We start from the raw sequence: 19,572 nt of genomic DNA on the forward strand, positions 1-19,572 counted from the left end.
TGTTAATCTTCAGGAGTGGGCTGCACCAGCTGTTCCAATGTTACACTGGAAAGTCATGCATCACTGTTCTAAAATGTGTTGCACCAAACAAAGTAGTGCTTATGCAGAGATTGGCTGCTACTGAACATTTACACCCAACAACTGCCAGATGTAACTCTGATGAATCTGCCTGAACCAACTGAAAGAAATAGCTTAATATGACAAACTTTCATAATCAGGTCACGAGATGACAGCAGAGCCATCTCCATGGCAACGGAGCAAACTTTATGATACCGTCACTTATGGAAGTTATGTTAAAGCCTGTGTGACTCCCTGTTCACACCAATAATTGCTCTCAAGATGTTTCATAGCAGCAATTTACACACAGTCTTAGTATGTAACAGCCCATTTATGTGGTGTTGGATTTACAGAAAAGATCCTGACTGGGAAAACTTCCTGAAGTCGGAACAACTCAGAAAGTCCGCGAAAATTTTTGTCCAAGGCTTTCCGATTTTGACGTCACATACATAGAAATATGGCGGACCAAAGTAAATGTTTGGTTTATGGTGAGAAAGTTTTAATAATTCATGTTTCCAAATACTGGAAATAGTTATCAACTTGTTGTTTGGATGCTCTGCCTGATAAAATACAACGCATTTTCTTCCTGGCGTCCATACTGTTTCCACATTATGGCTTAAAAGCCCATGAAAACACTAGAGTCAAAAGGACGACTCCCAAACTTGGGATATGGGACCATCCAGGCACATGAATGCGCCATGAGACATTCCTGAGCAACCTGAATTAGTACATTAGTTACTAGTTACAAAATTAGGAAGAACTTAGTAAAGGATTTAGTAATAGCTAGTTGACTCGATAATGGGGTAACACTTGTGCTTAGTTCTGCAATTCCTATCTCAGTTGGTGGCGTCCAAGCTAAAAAACACAGGAAGTGGACAAAAGAACAGGAATATCTTGAAATTTAAGTCCAAGAACACATCTTTTTTAGAACGTGTCAGCACACTGTGAGTCAACTTTGTATTGTTTAGCTGAATTACACTCAACGTTTTTTTTGGTACCATCCAGTGAATTTGACAAAGGTAAAAGTGACACAGCGGATCCAACCACTCAGGGAACAACTCACCATTCGGTCTGACCAATAGGATGAGCTCTCCAGAATGGCTCTCACAGCTGGCTTTGATGAACATGACCACCTGGTCATGGGTGTGGTCAGAGATGTCCCGCCCATTAATTAAGACCACCTGGTCGCCCTCGTTAAGGCGAGGCACACACAGGTCAGCCTGAAGAGGGAGAAGGAAAAGAGGGCAAAGGACAAAAGATGGCGACATGATGAGTATGGTGAGATAATAGTAACATGTCTCTAATAGGGGAGAAAAAGTCTTTATTAGTGAAAATGCTAAAACACTGGTGGTTAAACTCAGCAGTGCTACTAAAGAAAATACAGTAGCAGTCATCTAGTGACTATATGTGGTGGTTGTGAACTTACCGATGTTCCCGGAGCCACTCGAGACACAATGATGGGCATCTTCTGGTCAGCCCCACCCTGGACACACAGACACACATGTAGACACGGTCAGTATACAGCACAGAGCCTCACACATTTCCTGTCTTTCTAGTGAATACTTAACAGTTCAGGCAAAGAGTATAGAATTGGTCATGATGCATACAGATAATATGTGCCAAGGGTTTTGACTACTTGGCATAAGAAAAGAAGGACAACGAGGAGTATACGGATGAAGAGATGAGCCAAGGATAGAAAACAACAAAAAAAGATAGAAAGACCATGAACAAAATAGACTTTTTCCTTTCATGTCCCAACTATACTCAGCTCTCACCTTGACATTGAAGCCAAAACGTCCGTGTTCGTCAGGTCTCATCTTGATCAGGACCAGATTATCATGAGGGACAACTCCATTTAGCTGCAAGAGCAAAGTTGGACACAGGTACATCAAATTCACCTCCTGCTTTCCTCCATATCATCATCCTCTGCATTTGGTGCAAATTGGTGCTACAATGGAACGCCAACTTCACATCTTCATTTTAGATTACAATTTAAGGTGTCAAAAATGTATTTTTGGCCACTAGGGGGCAGAAAAAATAGCAAAACAAACTAAACTGATTTGCAAAGCAACAGAAGCACTTGAATTATTAATAGAATTCACAGGGTGCATCTTAAGTTGTCATTTATTTTTATTGCTAATGAGGTCTGTGAATGAAAAATATACTCAGAACCTCAAAATGCTCATAACTGTAAAACAATCTAATGAAATCTTCTGACGTCATGCATTTAATTTTCACTTTTTTATAGGATACTTGATAGGACTGGTCGGGTAATCATGTTGTGAAGACACTTTATGCAACTGACCTTAGCGATAACTTTTTTTTTTTTTTTTTTTTTTGCTTTTATTGTTAGGACAGCAGTAGAATGATAAGAAAGGTGGGAAAGAGAGTGGGAAGACACTGCAAAGGACTCAACCTAAGTGGGGCACACCCTCTACCAGGTGAGCTAAAAGACGCCCCAGCACTAACGTGTTGTCATACGTAATGATCGTTACCATCTTGTGTTGCCATACTGACCGTGGTTTTATCAGCATTGACAGGAACATCGTACATCTCGTTAAGGTGGTTGTCCAGGAGGCTCTGCTGGGAGTGGGCCTGGATGATCTGGCTCAAGGTCTTCCTGCTCAGCTGCTTGGGGGGCAGAGCTGGAGGCTGGCCGTCTAGACCCTCCGGAGACCTGAGGGAGGCAAAGAGAGAGGGGGGGACAGAGGGAAGGAGACAGAAATAAAGAAAAGGAAGTAGTTCAGATGAAATGTTTAAAGTTTAGAAATATTTTTCCAAAGACATTTTCCAGCTGTGGTGATAATTCCGTTTTGCATCACTACTATGATCACACAGTAAAGAACCAAACCTTACCTCATTACTAACTATTGTAAATAAATACAAAATGTATCCCACAATTTGCTGATTAGCAGAATAACTGCTGATAAATCAAGGGTAAGAGATGGTGGGGAACCCAAAGGCACAAACACATAGGTACAGAACACAAGTAATGGCTTCACTGAGGATTGTCCTGTTTGTTAAAGAGGTGGGCTCTTTAAGAAAAAGAGGCAAATGGAGAAACAGATAAAAGGGGAGGAAGAGAGAACAAGACTGCAAGAGACAGAGAGGCTTAATAGCACTGTGTTAGTCACAATGCATTAACCTCAATAAAAGGGCTGCAAGAGGAAGGAAAACACCGCCCCTCCATCATGCAGACAATAAAAGGCAGTCAGTGTGTACGATGAAACAACACGGTCGGTCAGGTGAGGCTTTCAGCAGCATCATGGCTCTCTCTCTGGGGGGTAACAGCGAGTCATTTCACTCTGAGGTTGTGTGCAGGCACTCCTCAGGGGCGAGAGCACCAGTCAAAGAGCATTGCCTTTGTTTTGGCTGCTGCCACTGGTGCCACTTTGTGGCTTAAACACACACACGGAAACTAACATTTATTATGGGTCAAAACCAGGTCAGGCTTTCAGAAGGAGTGCAGCGCACAGCAGGCCTGAGCCAAGGCAGAACATCCTCCTACATTACTGTATTTCCTCAACACGACACAGACGAGTGAAATGGATATAAAGTGTCTTCGTATCGTACCACAACACAGACAAGACACTTTGATAGGAGATTTCATCTTCGTCTACACCGGATATGTCTAAGCCCTGCTTTTTAGTTTTCCTTCTGTTAAATGCTTTTATTATAACCAAATTCTAAATGGAATATTTTGTAATCCCAACAGAGGTCAGAGCTAAATGAGTATGCACAGTGACAGAGGAATCATACGCAGGTACGTGAGAAGACAGAAAACAAGCGGCTATAAAGCATCGTGCTGCATTCAAGTCCACCAAAAGACAAATATAAAAAGACACTTTCAGTGCACACCCAAGTGTTTTTTCAACAAAATTATCTTGTGAAGCAAGCCTTTGCTTTGCAACTGTGAAGTAACAGGTCTGATTATAGCATGCAAAGTAATTTATCATGTCATACAGTTGCATGCAATGTTGTGTTACAGTGTAGGATATAATTGTACCTTTCTGTTCCCCGACACTGTCAAGGAAATATAGACGCTGCATTTTGAAACCCGTCACTGTAATGAGCTGTGGTTAGCTAAACGGACAATTTTCACTCTACACGACTAAAAACAGAACATTATAGAGAGAGTGTCTGAGGGTTATGGCTTTGTTGTATTGCTTATGTGTGGAACTGACATTGCGTAGAACTGCGGCCTGTGGGAGGGAAAGCAGATTCTAATTTTGTTTTTTATTGGAGGAAAGTCTTGGGAGGAACATTGGGAAAATTTGGATTACGGGCCTGAGCAAAGTGAAGGACCTGGAAATATTGGAATAAGTTTGAGTCATGTCAGCTAAGACTGAAAAAACACAGTCACTGAATATGAATCTTGAGGATTAGGAATGATTCTCACTAAAGAATCTAATCTATTTGGGGCAAAGAGGTGGTTATTAGATTTAGGACTGATAGCTCCCCAAAACCAAAGTGTAATCTGGGCAGAAACCAAATCTTTTAAGTAGACAACACAATGGGGTTGATGGAGGGGGAAATTCGAAGCAATTCGAAGCAATGTGTTTCTTTTGATGATAATCTACTTGGAAAATTGTAACCAGTAAACTGTTTTCTGAATATTTGCAGCCCAATAGTCATATCTGAGATTAGGAGGGTTCAACCCACCCTCAGATCTGAGTCTCTAAAGGATTCCTTCCTCATCTTTGGGTTTTTCATGGCCCAAATAACAGATAAATTAATCCTCTCAATAGAGGGGGGAAATGTTTTAGGCAAGAAAAATTGGGAGATTGGGAACTTGGGATGCTGAAACTGCTCACCAAGTTCACTCCTTCCGCCAAAAAGTGCCTGTCCAAATGGAGTCTATTTACAAGGCATCATGTAGTCTTTGCCAGAACTATCTCCACAGCGCTTTTCAGTGCTAGAGAAAGGTCTGGAAGCGCCAAAAACACTATGGGTTGTTTGGATTTCTCGTAACCAATCACAATCATCTTGGTTGCGCTAAGCTCAGGGTAGAGCAACGGTGCCCTTGCAAAATGCTGGCACCCAGACAGCTGAAGGGGCGGAGAATTCTGGATGAAACTGCTGACCAATAACAGGCTTATACCCACAGTCTACATCTAGTGAGTCAGACTCAGCATCATGTAAACAGCTCAGTTTAATCTTACTCATGCTAATATTTTGGTGAATAGTTCCATGTAGCTTTGAAAAAATAATTACTGTGTGTAGAAAGAGTGAGTCGGATGAAAGTTCTGAAAAATTGTGTTAACAGAGAAAAGATGTTAAAAGACTGAAGACCAGCAAAATATCAATTTTAGTAGTTTTGCTTAAAAGTCCATTCTCATTGAGGGCGAATATCCGCGCGGATTATTCTTGTGGAAAAATATAAAAGTTGATTTCATGGGTTCTTATGGAAGTTTGTACACCGGGGCGGAACTTTCATGCGGTGAAAAAAGTTTCCGCCCAGACTTTGACCCCCCACGGAATTTGCCAGCAGAACTACACAGCTGGGCCAATGACATTGTTTGTTTATAGTTGCGCAGACCCAGGAGAGTCCAAAATCCAGTCAGGCAGGACAGTTTGGGAGAAAGGTTGATAAACCTCGTTTCACAGCACCCCATCCCTTTTGATAAAAGACGGGATGATTTTATGAACAATGAATTAAAGGACAACGTCTGGCAGTCCACTGTCCAGCTTGGTGGCTGCGGTGAGAGTCGTAAGTGCTAAAGAAAGTTGATGCTGATGCTTGTTAAACGTTAGCTTGCTGCTGCTGCTGCTGCTGCTGCTACTCTCATCCATGTTCACCCACACCCGTTCACACTGCGTGGAATTGGAACACAACAACACAAAATTCCGCACTGCGTCCATACCACACCTGTGTGTATGGTTTAAACGTGGAAAAGCGCTGCGCGAATATTCCACAAATCCGTCCCGCATTTCCGCATCGCGGCAGTAAGAATGAACCTTAAAGGTGAAAGCTCATTATTTAACACAAATTTTAAACAGTTTTCAAAAAGTAAACATGAGGCAGGTACTGATAATAGTAATGGCCATCATGATGAACAAATCCCATAATACCAATAAAATAATATTATGGATTTTCAATATTTGTCAGGGTGATAGATTATTTTTTAATCATTATTTATCATTTCGATAAAAAAACGTATGGCCAATAAACAGAGCTGATGAAGCCAAATTGCTTTCATTGACTTCGCAGGCGCAGCATCTACACTGCTAATACACACAGAGAGCCAAACATGTTGTCACCATTGTGGGCGTTTTTCACAGTTTGAGAGGAAGAAAACACGATAGTGGCGGGTGTCTGATCCCTTTCTGTTGTTGCCATTACATTGGTTTGATGCAGTGCTGAAGGACCGACCCCAGAGCCACTGCCCTCCTAGCGTACGATCAGTTCAACGTCTGCCCGGTTAGTTTGAGCTAACACAGCAGCAGGGGCTAACATCCAACACTGAGCTGTTAAATGGTTTCAACGAACCACACCGACACAAAAACGACTCAACTCTGACGTTAAACCCATTAATAACCGTTAGTTAGCGTGAACTGTATGATGCTAACAGTTAGCCCTGTGACTGTGTGTGTGTGTGTGTGTGTGTGTGTGTGTGTGTGTGTGTGTGACTGTGACTGTCTGTGACTGTGACTGTGCAGTGTACAACTGTCTAGTGATAAACAGACAGGGAGAGAGAGTGATTCAAGGAGGGACTAAGTGAATCAATATACTGCATGCAGCTCTACAATAAAATCAGTGTTTTACCATCTCAAATGGCAAACAAAAAAAGGAAAAACAAAAAAATTGGCAGGTCAGTGTTGATATTGTGGCAGACTGTCACAAATAAATCAATCAATCTGATTTGACAGATTATGTCAAAGCATTTATTTTAAAATCTTATGCAAAAAATTGCCAAATTATATTTGTGAATTTTACAATTACATGTGGTTAGGTCAGAGCTATGGAATATTAAAATATCCACGTTTGCTCAATACATCTCAGCCTTTCTCACCATGAGGTAAACTACAGGTTATGAACTTCTTTGTAAAATACGAAAATGTAAAATTATCGGTTATCTTAGCGGTATAAGCCATGAGAAGTAGGTAATCAGTTATCAATATTGGCTGAAAAAATCCATATCATGCATCCCAAAATAATTTGCATGGATAATGTGTATGTTGTCTAAAGAGGAGAGAGCAGGTGATTATGTCATCCTTTGGCTCTGTAACAGTGATGAGCGAACAACTTGGTGCACGTGCGCATGTGCGTGCGTGTGTGTGTGTGCGTGTGTAGCTTTGTAGGCAGCTGAACTATCACTGTAATGTTACTTAACCACTCTGATTTCCAACTGAGAGGTGTTCCATCTTTCCATCTCCATTCTCTCTCTCTTTCTCACACTCACACACACACACACACGTACGGTGACAACAGATAAAGCATGCCATATCTACAATGCATCTTTTGCCTCATTCAGATTACAGAGCCTCAAACACAAACCGTTCCAAGCCAACAGCGCATATGTGCATCTTACATCCGCGGCTCATCTCCAGCTCGATATATCTAACCGATCCAGCTGGACGATCAAACACGATAACATAATATGTATTAAGTATATTTAAGGTTTTTCCTATTCAGAATAATTTGGACTTGCCAGCCATTGATAAATACTGTAGATTTGCAAAGACAAGTAAAAACATTGTCACTTAACATTAGCGTCTGCTGAGCACTGCTGAGCAACTGAGCACCTGAGCAAGAGAGCACAATGACTGGTGGCAATTTGCTAAGTATTTCCCCCCTTACATCCTAGCATAAATCCACGGTTGTGATCAATTAGGTAACAAACTCCTGAAGGCCATGCTACAACATTTTTGAGTCAACTTTTGCAATGAAGAGGATTAGATGTTGAGGTATGTGTGTGTACTGGTGTTTACTTAAAGACAGATTCCAAATACCAGTGTTTTCCATTTTCAGAGTCAGAATGAATGGTTGTACAATAGTAGGAACTTTCAAATGTACTAACAATGATTTTCTTTCTTTTCTAAGCCCGAGCTAATAGTTCTTTTAATAGACAAACCCATTTTTTGATTCTGACATAGTTTTAAATCTAACCAACGACTCACTTTAACTCAGAGGCTTTCAGGCTTTCAAACAGAAATGTGGAACTTTATTAGTTCATGAAATTCACCAGATATTTTATAGTGTGTGAGCACAATAAGGACATGCCAAAAACACACAAACACACGCGCACACACACACTAATTCCTAGTTCAGCTCTGTTGTATAACCCCTCCGCCCTGCTCCCCGCTATAAACACATTTTTACAGGCTGTTTTTCAAAGGGTTCATCTTTCAATGGGGCCGGCTAAGTGACAGTGGGAGAGGGTGTGAACTGTTGAGAGAAGCCACAGGCACAGACAGACATTTAAAAAACCAGTCAACTCAGCAGTGCAGTCAGACAGAGTGGCACTAACACTGATGAGTAAAATTAAACTTCAAAATTAAAGGGCGGCTGTTTTATTTATGAGGCAGTTCATTTACAGTGAAATCTATTCCCTGCCACTGAGTCAAAGGTTGGTGTTTTTTTCCCCAAAGACAAACAGCTTTAAAGGAAGTGTGCGTGCATCAAAAACAAGAAGACGGATGAAAGGAAGGAAAGAACCAAAATCGTTCTTGGAAAAAAAGAACGATATTGACGATGTTCTCGTGACAGCGTCTGACAGGAACGAGACTTACGGTGTGGAGTCCAAGCTGATGCTGTTGGCCTGCGTTGACGATGCTGATTTGTGATTGGAGGAGGAGAAGACAGGCAGGCTGGGTGAAGCGTGGATCACATGATCGACCAGGTGGCCAACTGACGACGGGCGTAGTCGCGTGCCCTCTTGTACAAACAGTGAGTTCCTGATGGACCAAGACACCTAATGTTAAAAATGTGTCCATTGCTTCAGGTATCAAACACTGAAGTAACGGAAAGCTAGCATACTTTGTGTGCTAAGAACTGTACTCTTATTTACTTTTTCTTAAATCAGGCAGTGTATGAATTAAATCATTTTAGAGTGCATTTTATCTCGGCAAAGTTCTTGTGAAGCTAAATATTATCGTGGTATTGATGCACAAACTCTGACACCAAACTGGCACTAAATTTCAAATGATACCTGATTAATGCAAACCGCAGGAACTGACTGAGAAAAGACTTGAAATTATGCAACGTTCTATTGATTTTTTCACAGGTCACAGGTCAGAGGTCATGGTTGGGCTTCAGAGACTTGCTCAAGGACACTTCTACAGCATAAATCCAAGGTCAATACAGTCCTGAAATTACTCCTTATCTCAAAAATGGTCTCTTTTACACCAGGCAGACCTTACTGTCCACTAAAATAAGCGAGGTAACCTTTTCCTAATAACAGTAGCTACAGACTACAGTGACTTACCACTCACAATATTTGCATTTTCTCTAGAAACATTAATTTAAAAAATCACTGTAGTTGTGCTAAAAACTATAATTGCCTTCCCTTTTAACTGAATTAACTTAATTTGTGTAATTCGTTTGCTGTCAAAGCAGTTGTTTTAAAAATTCCTCACCATGTGGAACGTGATTATATTTTAATTTCCACTGCAACAATCGTCTGCCATGAAGCTGAACTGCAATCAGCCTGGTATAAACCCTGAAACTTGGACTCACTGATTGGGCGTCCCAGGCGGCGAGCGAGTGGGCAAGCTCTGGGTCTCCAGTCTCTCATCTGATAGGCTGTTCCTGCTGACCGACTCCCAGTCAGTTCCGCCAACCAACTTCCTGGCCAATGGCTTGCTGGGAGATCTGCGCAGAACAAGGCATTCATTTGGCAACAAAAGCAATAACTCTAGTTCCTGTCATGTTAATCTGGCATTAGAAGCTTGTGATGGCTGGATTGAACCAACCGAGTAAGACATGTTGATTACCTGGCAAACACTCTGTCCTTGATGCCTTTCTCCTTTCCATACTGCACAGACTGCACCTCTGTCCGCCCGCTAGAAAAAACAACAGTAAGAGTCAGTGCACTGTCTTGGAAAATCAAACTTTAACTGGAGTGAGACTGAAAATCTTTAACTCTTGGGTTTAGCAAGGTTAGAAAAAGTTTTCTGAAGCTACAGCTTGCTTTTTGCCCTTTTTCCTTCATGAAAATTCTGCCTTAAAATGCAGTCTGCTAGCCAGTGACAAATGCAACATATTTAATACGGCTATTTTACTGTATGATACACTGTTAATGACATGTTAACAACCCAAATTCGCAATTTAAAAATGTAACCTGACTGGAAAATCAGTAAATATCTTAAGAGAGAAAGCACACACACACAGTCAAGCCAAACATCAGAGCAAGGCTTGCTGGGGTTGCATCACTGCTGCTCAATAATGCATCACAAGGCCTCCATCTCTCAGTTCATCTCTCACTCACATTTCATAGAAAAGGAAATAAAAAAGCTACAGATGAAGTGAAACGAGTTGTGACAAGGCCTAATACAGTGCTGAGTAAAATGTTTGTATGAGTGATTTTATTTTGATGTTTCAGTCCATGAATAAAAATAATGAATAATTAAGCTGTGGTTTTCTGGGTGAAAAAAGCACGAGAAGCACCCACTAGCCTACCAGTGTTTCAGCCTCTCAACCCAAAGTGAATCAGCTGCATCAGCTTCCAAACAAACATGTACTTTGGTTGATGTTTCCCTAAGGTGGGAGTAAGACAGAACAAAATACGGGCAGAGCATCCTGGTCCATGTCTGTGTGTCTGAGTTAGTGTGTGTACGTGTCAATCTGTCAACGTCTGGCTGAGTAGGGAAGGCTTTTCAGAAGTTATCTGTGTTGCCCAGTGGAGTGTTCCTTCCATGTTCCTACGGGAGTGTGTGTAAGTCAACTTGTTCTCACCAGTATCTGAACTTCGAGCCCAGAGTGAAGTAGTGAGCGAAAAAGTTCTTCTGTGGCGGGATGGGCCGATCCAGTCTGAAGAAGGTGTGGTGCTCCACGCAGGCCTTCCACAGGTTTTTACAGGCCCGATAGTTCACCATGTTGAAACCCAGCAGCGTTTCCCGCGTCTCAGTCTGTGTGCAGAGAGGGAGAGACAACAGTCAGTGGGCCGTTAAATAACACTTTAGCCTTCAATGTAACAGTCAAAAGCAAGTAGTGTGCAGACACAAATATATATGCAGCTCTCTAGACGCATTCAGGGAGGAGTACAAGACAAGAAATGCAAGAGAAAAAAAGGAAAATTAAACTTAAAATTAAACTATTTGTAGTGAGAATATTCATCAAGTCACTGTGACAGTGGCAGATCATCTGTCTGAACAATTGTTTGTTACATTGAGAATAAAAAAAAGAGATCCACGTGTCAAACAAGGGATGCAGGACACAGTGGGGGATTAGAGCAGAGTCAACTAGGACACAGGCAGCAGGGGGTTAATCTGACATTGATTACACATACATATGCAGACACAGCTTAGCTATCATCTACGGTATATATACACACACTAATACAGGTCAGTATGTACGGAAAAAAAACATGCAAACACACATGGTAAACTTCATCTCCTTCATTTGTGCAAAGGACACAATTGCAGAGGGGAGGTGGTGGTGAAAAAGTGTGCGTGCGTCTGTTTCGTGTGTGTGTGTGTGTGTGTGTGTGTGTACACGTACCACCTCTCTTCTTAGCTGGACGAAGAACTGTTTGCACTTGAAGGAGATTTTCACTATTTTCAACCTGCAAAAAAAAGATAAAACAATACAAAAGAGGAGTTAATGTTGCCATGGCTAATGAGCCTATCACCTGTATTGAGACACTGATATTACATTTACACACTTCAGGTCAGTCATCGTGCTTTGAAAAATATCAGTAGTAGGTATGAACTAATACAAAACAGTGTAACAATCTTAAACAAAATAACCATAGTATAAAATGTAATTTTGATAATGCTAAAAAAAATGGTGAAATTAAACAGCATTTTGATGTTTTTTTAACTTTAAAGTACAGGCAATTTCAATAACCATTTAAAAAAAATACAGTAACAAAAAAAAGGTGCAGAAGAAGAAGTGTCATGTGATGGAGTCAAGCAGTGTCATACCTGATGTTTTACATAATGATCACTGCTGTTTAATTTCATTGTGTTAGCTGACAGATGCTTCTCCTAATTGCCATGGCCAGCTATTGTGATAATATCCAATGGTAACTGTACTAATATAACAATTAATACTGATTTTTAGATATACAGTCTTATTGTGTGAGCAGAACACCACACATATTTGAATCGCTTCAAGACATTGACAGATTTCTGGGCTGCTATTCAAAGGTCTGACACCCCGCTAGGCGTATTTGGTATGTTTGGAAACCTTGGGATGAAAACTGGAATTTAAAATAAATTTCTAAGAGTCTCAAAAACTGACCCTCGGGCATATCAGTGGTATCTGAAAGGGTAAAATACACTATAAAATAATAATCTTTTCGTTTTTCCATGCAAAAGTTGAAGCTTAGCCATACTCGCACACACTTGCTCCAGTCCACCATATTCTAGGCACTATACAGAGTTAACACAATCATAACTGGCAGTGTAGATAGAAGCACGGTATGTCCAAACTTCACATTCAAGAATCGATAAGTGAAATTGAAATGCACGCGCTTCAATTCCCCATGTGTCGCATCCCATTTAACTCCACCCATTCCTCCTTCCAAAGCTGGATGCTAAGAGCATGACCACACTTGAGTCTCCCAATAGTTCCATGATGTCCACCTTTCCCCATCTACCTGTGTGTCATCATGCATTTAAAGAGGCAGAAATGGTATAAAATAATAATCGAATCAAAAGACCACACACGCACTGCCACAGTAAGAGGTCTGCTGATGAGCAGCAGCAGAGTAACATAATCCCTTCCTAGAGCTCTGTTGCTGCTGTGACTCATCGCTCCCTGCTAAATATATTTTACATACTTACTCACACACTCTTGCATGGACAAACACACACACACACATGCTTGGGCAGAGTGTGAGTCATGCCCCAGCTAAGTGTGGCTCATTTGTCAGGCTGCTGTGAACAGAAATAGGAAGGAGGCAAAAATCTAAATGTCTTTCTCTCTTGACCCTTCCCTACTGTATCCTACTGTTTAATTTATGACAAGAGAGGAACAATGACGAGAGCAGAGGAGACGAGAGACACTGTGAGAAGTGACAGGGATCAAGCATGTGTAGAGACAGTGAGCCTTTGTTTAAGAGAGGATAAGGAAAGAAAACACGAAGAAGAGAGAGAAGAGAATCAGAGAGCAGAGGGCTGAGAGACTCTTGTGTCCCTCTCTCCTTCTCACAAATGGTAGTGGACAGCTGTTGGGGACACCACTGTTGGTCTAAATTTAGCCCAACTGGCTGGATATGCAGACACACACGCACGCAAAACTTTTTTTTCCCTCCACTAAGGAGGACTTTGCATTGATTTACATTCATTCCACAGAGACTCATCCTAACCCTAACCAGAAACCAAGTCTGTACCGAAAAATTTCATGGTTTGGATTTTGTCCCCAAATGGGAGGCGAGTCCTCAGATTTATTATTCCGGTCCCCACAATGTCAGTAATACAAAACCGTTCCTTCTACAAACCTTACATGAGCGAACACTCATCTCATCACAAACATCTTACTGCTGTCAGACATTCACACACATGCATACACACCAGCTGCTATGTGCATTTGGTCAGGGTGTGTGTTCGTGTGTGTGTGTGTTAAGCCTACACACGAGTGAATTATCTTCCGGAGTTACAGGGATTTGAGTAGTTACTATCCCACCCCCGGCACCCATTAACATTTAGCCTCCCACAGTGCAGCAGCAGAGGATGGGAGATTTCCAAGAATCAATGCTTTGGAGAGAGAACAAGAGCAAGAGACATAAAGAGTGATGCGAGTAAGTGAATTAGACAGAGAGAGGTGAAAAGAGGACAAAGAGAAAAGGAGAGCGAGCCGATTTGATGCCTATAATATTTCCAGGAAACCTAGTTTAACACGAAGCCCTCCCCATTAGACAAGTCTGTTGGAATCATCAGCATAATTCTAAAAAAGATCAACTAAGGCTTACACGCTAATATGTTGTGTCAATAATCACTATGTGAGAGGTTTCCAAAATTTTGCGAAGCACATTTCTCAGCAAAAAGGCTTCCTGGATGTGGTTCAAGTGGAGCTGGCAGCTAGTTGATGGACAGAGAGGTGTGTTTGTGTCAAGAACATCCACAGTTTGATTCCCCAGATCAGGACGCACTCTCGAGTCTCGTCAGCGATTACTGCTCGGACAACAGAAAGCAAAGTGGCAGAGATTCGACTGTTCCAGTGGAGCTGCTGATAGTGAATGTGTTTTCACTATGAAAATATCAATGGGGAGAGCTTGTTCCTTTTTTTCTAGCAGTTCTCTGTTTTTCAGCCACAGCTCCACTCATTCACACCTGAGAGCTGCCAGGTTTTCTGCTGTTGGCCACAGAGTTGCTTCACTGTTGGTTTTCCGCTACCTTGCTTTTGGCTTCCAGCAGGTGTAACTCAAACTTCTGATCACCAGCTTCTTTCAGGTCTCCCACTGATTTACAGCATGTATGTTGTTTTATCTCTTTCTTTTTATATTTTGCCCTACAACCAACACACAGAGGAATCTGCCCACTTGCTTACTAATTTCAACTACGGTCCATTAAGTCCATTAAAAGTGCGTGTTTATGCCACTGACAGGTTTAGATTATTATAGTAAGTGTCTGACAACATTACAGAAAAGACCCTGCAGAGAAATGAAATGTTTTCCCTTACCTTTCCTTGAACTGGTCTGTGTATAACCAAGTCTTGCTCAAGGACAAGTCTTGTTATGTTCTTTAGCTCACACTAAGCTAGGCTTTCTGTACTTCAACACAACAAACTCTTCCTGGTCCAGCACTCATCTCTCACACATTTCCAGTTGTTTTTCCTGCAACAAGTCACCTCTCGCAAGATTTCAAAACAAGGCTTCTCCTTGAGGGATACTTGGTCACAGTAACAGATCAGCCAAAGGTAAGGAAAAATGTTTCATTTCTTTGGAGGATGCTTTACGTAGTGTTGTCAAAAGCTTACAATAACAATCTGAGCCTGTCGGTGGCAAAACAAGCACTTTTAAGCCACGTTTCCACCAAACATTTTCGGTATGGTATCTCTGGAACCAAAAGTAACCCTTCAGACATGGTAACTAGACCCTATGTCTGCTTAGCATTTCTACCACAAACAGTACTCTCAAATGTCGTCGGGGTTGTTGTCACTCACTGCTCCGTCCAGCACTAACTGTATTTCTTCATCACCAGTGACACAGGGAAGTCTGCACCTCGTTTATCGTCCACAGAACGAGGCTGCTTGCCGACATTTTCAGAACAAAATAAAACAGGCTGCAGTGAGAGTCTTTCTCAATGAGATACTTAAAGATAGCAGGTTTGTGCATTTAGCCCTTCTCAGGCAAGCTCAGGGGTTTAGTGTTGCTGGAGCCCACAGGAACAACATTCAGTGGCGCTTTTTTCTTTGCAGAGTGAGGATTAGCATATATGCCATCCCGGTCAAAATTAATATAAACAAATACTTGACGATTAACTTAGGTAATGGTCAAAGTTGTTGCAGTGAAATTTAAGGTGTGTTGATTGATTCACGTCATCAACTCATGCACTGAGTAACATTACAAGGTAGTGTTCCACCTTAAAAGTCTCCAGCAGTTGGCCCAGTGAATTTAAGTTAATTTCTCTGACTACAGCTGCTGCAAGGGACAGCAAAACGTCCTTTCATTGTATAGTTACAGTTTACTAATAAAACTCTCCACAGTATGAACAGTGGTTACATGAGCTTCAAAACCAGCCACAACTCAGCACTGAGCAGAGTGACCATTCGCTATTAACCAATTAATGGACTGCAGTATTCACAGCTCCACCTTTTAGTACCATATCTGTGTGCTAGGTACCCCAGCAGAGGGGTGACCAAAAATGGGGACGGTACGGAACAGTTCCATTGGTACCATCCACAACTTTTCACAGTGGAAACGGAAGAACAAGCGTCCCGAACTGAACTAAACCGTACTGTACTGCTTGGTGGAAACGGGGCTTTAGTGAATGTAAATTGATGGTGCACCATTGCCCGAAGGGATTACACTGCAGCCTGTTTTGCTGCTGCAGTTGTAGCTGCCTCTTTCAATACTCGACTAATTTAAAAAATTGTTGTCTCCATTAGTGACTTAGTAACAAAAACATGGGAAAGTAGAATCCAAGTTTTTCTTAAACTACTCTCCAACTGCCCTTTAGTTCCAAGGCATCCCACAGGGCTCAGTATTTGGTCCTCTCCTGTTCATCCTGCTCCCTCTCTATGAATTTATTTGTTTTCAAGGCCTCCACTTCCACTGTTGTGCTGATGATAACACATCCACTGAATCCATTTCCACTGCAACTCACTCCACCCTGACCAACTGCCTCACTGAAATTAAACCATGGATGCAAGCCAACTATCTAAAAGTGGACTGTGACAAATCTGATATGATCATCACTGGTCCCAGATTTCTCACTAAAACCACCCACAACTTCTGCCTCACCATCAACAACCTCACTGTTTTCCTCCCCACATATTTAAAACCTTGAAGTAATCTTTGACAGCAATCTCTCATCAAAACACTATGCACATCCCATCACAAAACTGCCTTTTCCCACTTGCTTAGATCTATTTTTCGACTTTTCATTAGTCTTGTTTTATCACAGTAACTCACTAGTTTAGAAATGCAGCTGTGGTTAATTCTTGCAGCAACACTCTGGTAATGGATCTGAACACTTAATGACATGTATAATCTTATGCTTTGTGTGTGTGTCTGTGTGTGTCACTCACCATGGGAAATAGTTGATCCGTACTCTGTTCTTGTAAATCACAATGCCGGCAGACATCACCCCGATAAGAATCTCTGTGTTGCTCTGGTCCTGAAGAAAGGAGAACGGAGTGTGTGAAGGAGTGTGAGTGTGTGTGTGTGTGTGTGTGTGTGTGTGTGTGTGTGTGTAGTGAAGCGCAGCCAAACAAAGACACAACAGGAGCACAACAGGAGAAAAAAGACAGGCTTCCTCACTGTTACAAAACAAGTAGCAGTTGCTGAAAAGAGACCAGCCGCTGGGTCCACCTGCCTCAAACTAAGAGTAGAGGTTAATGAGAGAAACCCACACAGATGGAAATAAGAATCTGTGTGGGACAAGAACAGCATATGTGAGGATGGGGTCAGGCCAGGGTCCAATGAACATCTACAGTAAATTAGAGAAGACCTTCCAACATGTTTTGACATTGGTCCTAATTGATTATCTAATTTAGCAATGTAATTTTATACAACGCTGCACTGAACATCCTGCATGCGCAATGTGATACTGATGATGACAGAGTGCTGAAACATGTTTGTCTTGTGCTGCTGTATGAGGACGGTAAAATTGATTTTCTTAAAGTTTTGATCAATAATCATAAATAGCCCAAAATGAACCAGCCTGGTGATTGTTAATGCCTCAGAATGGCATATTTTGTTCATGACAATGGTTTCTAGCTGGTGACCCCAGGAATGGCTGACAGTTTCTCTTTTCATTATTCCATTGTTACATAAAAACCAAGGTTATTCCCCAACCAAATGATGCACGCAATGCTTATTTGATTTTAAATAATCACTTTCTGACCTCAAAATAAATCACCTCCTGGCATGTGAGCAGGTTTACTGTCAGTAAGTTTGACAACAACTCTCTTTAACGACTGTCTACATTTGAAACCAAGTTTAAGTCCCAATCCATAAAAGGGTTCAAATACAATTTCCACTCCACGGTGACACAATAGTCGGTGCGACCTACTTCTGATGCCTTCAGCAGCTGAGGTGAAAGTTCAGCTTTTACTGTAGCACATTAGCCAGAGTAGATTAGATAGGTAATAGCTGAGATCTGTGCAATGTTTTCTACACATCAACCCAACAGAAATACTGTATATGAAAGAAATCAATCTAAATGCCGACTTGGCTACTCTGCTACTATCTGTTGCCGTCACAGTGAGAGCTGAATGCCAATGTGTGGCATTTCTACAGGATGTGGGCATCGACATTGACTGTACACACTGCAGCTCCTCCAACCTGTTCTCATTCCTCCTCAGCTGCTGATGGAATTAAAACAGCTTTGAATCAACCATGTGGGGCGCAGATTGGGACTTTATATATACATTCTCAGACCACTGGTTAAATGTGGAAATGGACTAAGCCATCTTGTATCACTCAGGGAAAGAAAGGAGAGAGAGGGCCAGAGAGGGATCACAGATACACTGACATGTCTAAATGTGGCACTGGACAAACAGCAACACAGAAACAAACAAACCGTATCTACAGCAGTCTTTAACGCATGCAACAAAACACACAACAGTCACAGAGTAAAACCTTACTTACCCTTGCATAGTGCAGCTCTACCCCGTAGAGCTCCAGCGTGCGTGCTGTGTTCAGATAATTAAACTCTGACTGGGCAGGAGATAGACCACTGTGAGACAGAGAGAAAGGGATGGGTACAAAGACAGATGGGGATGGGAGGTTGTGTGTCGGAGCAAAAGGAGTGGTGATGACAGGGTAGGTAGAGAAAGAGAGAGTGTGTGTTAATGAGACATATGGAGGAGGAGAAGAGAAAGGGAGGGGGGGTAAAAAAGAAACAAAAGAAATGGGCGATCAGAAGTATGAATGAAGTAACAGCAGATAAACTGTGGCAACGCACCTGACAGTATGTGAAGTAGTGAGTTTTCTTATATATTTCTCAATTAAAAAAAAATGATTTCACTCTTTTCTCGGTGCTCAATATGAGGACTGATGGCAAAGATTAATTACTTTCATAGCAACAAAAGGCTCTCAGAGAGTGACTTTTTATCTGAAGATACAGTCATCTGTTCAAGGCCAGGTATTCAATTCATTTTTTAGTGATTTCACTGCCACATGCACAGTTGAATGTGTCACTTTCTTTGTGTTTTCACATGCATTTGAATGTGTGTGGGATGCGCACTGTGCTTGGTTTTATGTATCTCGGCGTACCTGTGCTGCTGGTGATGTTTGGCGACCTCTTTGTGGAAGTCTTGAGGGGGGTTGGGCAAGAAGCAGTACTCCGACAGATAACCTGCTGTATGCTCCGTTTCACTGTAGTCCCCCAGCTCAGCTGCACAGAGAGAGAGATTGATATAATGTCAGCGCACTGATGCTTGCAGAAAGGAGGAAAGACACAGATAATGAGACAACAAGGATGACTGAGAGGTCCACGCTGAATGTGCACAGGTACACTTTGTTATAATCCTTTTAGAAAAATTATTGTGACACAGGATTCACTGGAGAAGCTGAAAATGTTACCCACAATAAAAAAAAAATCATATCATACAATCCTGACATTTAATAACAACATGTGGCATTTCTGTCAGATCTTATTTTCCATAAATAAAGAGACCAGTCCTGGAACATGTGAAAAACAAACTAGTAGTGTCAAATAGTTAAATATTAAAAACAAATG

At 41.6% G+C, this 19,572-nt stretch overlaps 1 protein-coding gene across 2 annotated transcripts in view; it reads right to left on the reverse strand.

Moving 5' to 3' along the window:
* ptpn4a (protein tyrosine phosphatase non-receptor type 4a) overlaps nucleotides 1–19,572 on the reverse strand; it is an 84,095-nt gene that overhangs the window by 6,417 nt on the left and 58,106 nt on the right. For both annotated transcript variants that reach the window (XM_050048217.1, XM_050048218.1), the window contains 12 exons: nucleotides 19,107–19,227; nucleotides 18,480–18,567; nucleotides 16,916–17,004; nucleotides 11,720–11,783; nucleotides 10,955–11,127; nucleotides 9,994–10,062; nucleotides 9,737–9,871; nucleotides 8,791–8,955; nucleotides 2,575–2,734; nucleotides 1,833–1,916; nucleotides 1,484–1,540; nucleotides 1,121–1,277 (listed from right to left, as the gene is read on the reverse strand). In XM_050048217.1, the coding sequence (XP_049904174.1) occupies nucleotides 1,121–1,277; nucleotides 1,484–1,540; nucleotides 1,833–1,916; nucleotides 2,575–2,734; nucleotides 8,791–8,955; nucleotides 9,737–9,871; nucleotides 9,994–10,062; nucleotides 10,955–11,127; nucleotides 11,720–11,783; nucleotides 16,916–17,004; nucleotides 18,480–18,567; nucleotides 19,107–19,227 (1,362 nt within the window). The remainder of the gene's footprint in view (nucleotides 1–1,120; nucleotides 1,278–1,483; nucleotides 1,541–1,832; nucleotides 1,917–2,574; nucleotides 2,735–8,790; nucleotides 8,956–9,736; nucleotides 9,872–9,993; nucleotides 10,063–10,954; nucleotides 11,128–11,719; nucleotides 11,784–16,915; nucleotides 17,005–18,479; nucleotides 18,568–19,106; nucleotides 19,228–19,572) is intronic.

This window comes from Epinephelus moara, chromosome 7, assembly GCF_006386435.1.
Source record: "Epinephelus moara isolate mb chromosome 7, YSFRI_EMoa_1.0, whole genome shotgun sequence".
Lineage (NCBI taxonomy): Eukaryota > Metazoa > Chordata > Actinopteri > Perciformes > Serranidae > Epinephelus > Epinephelus moara.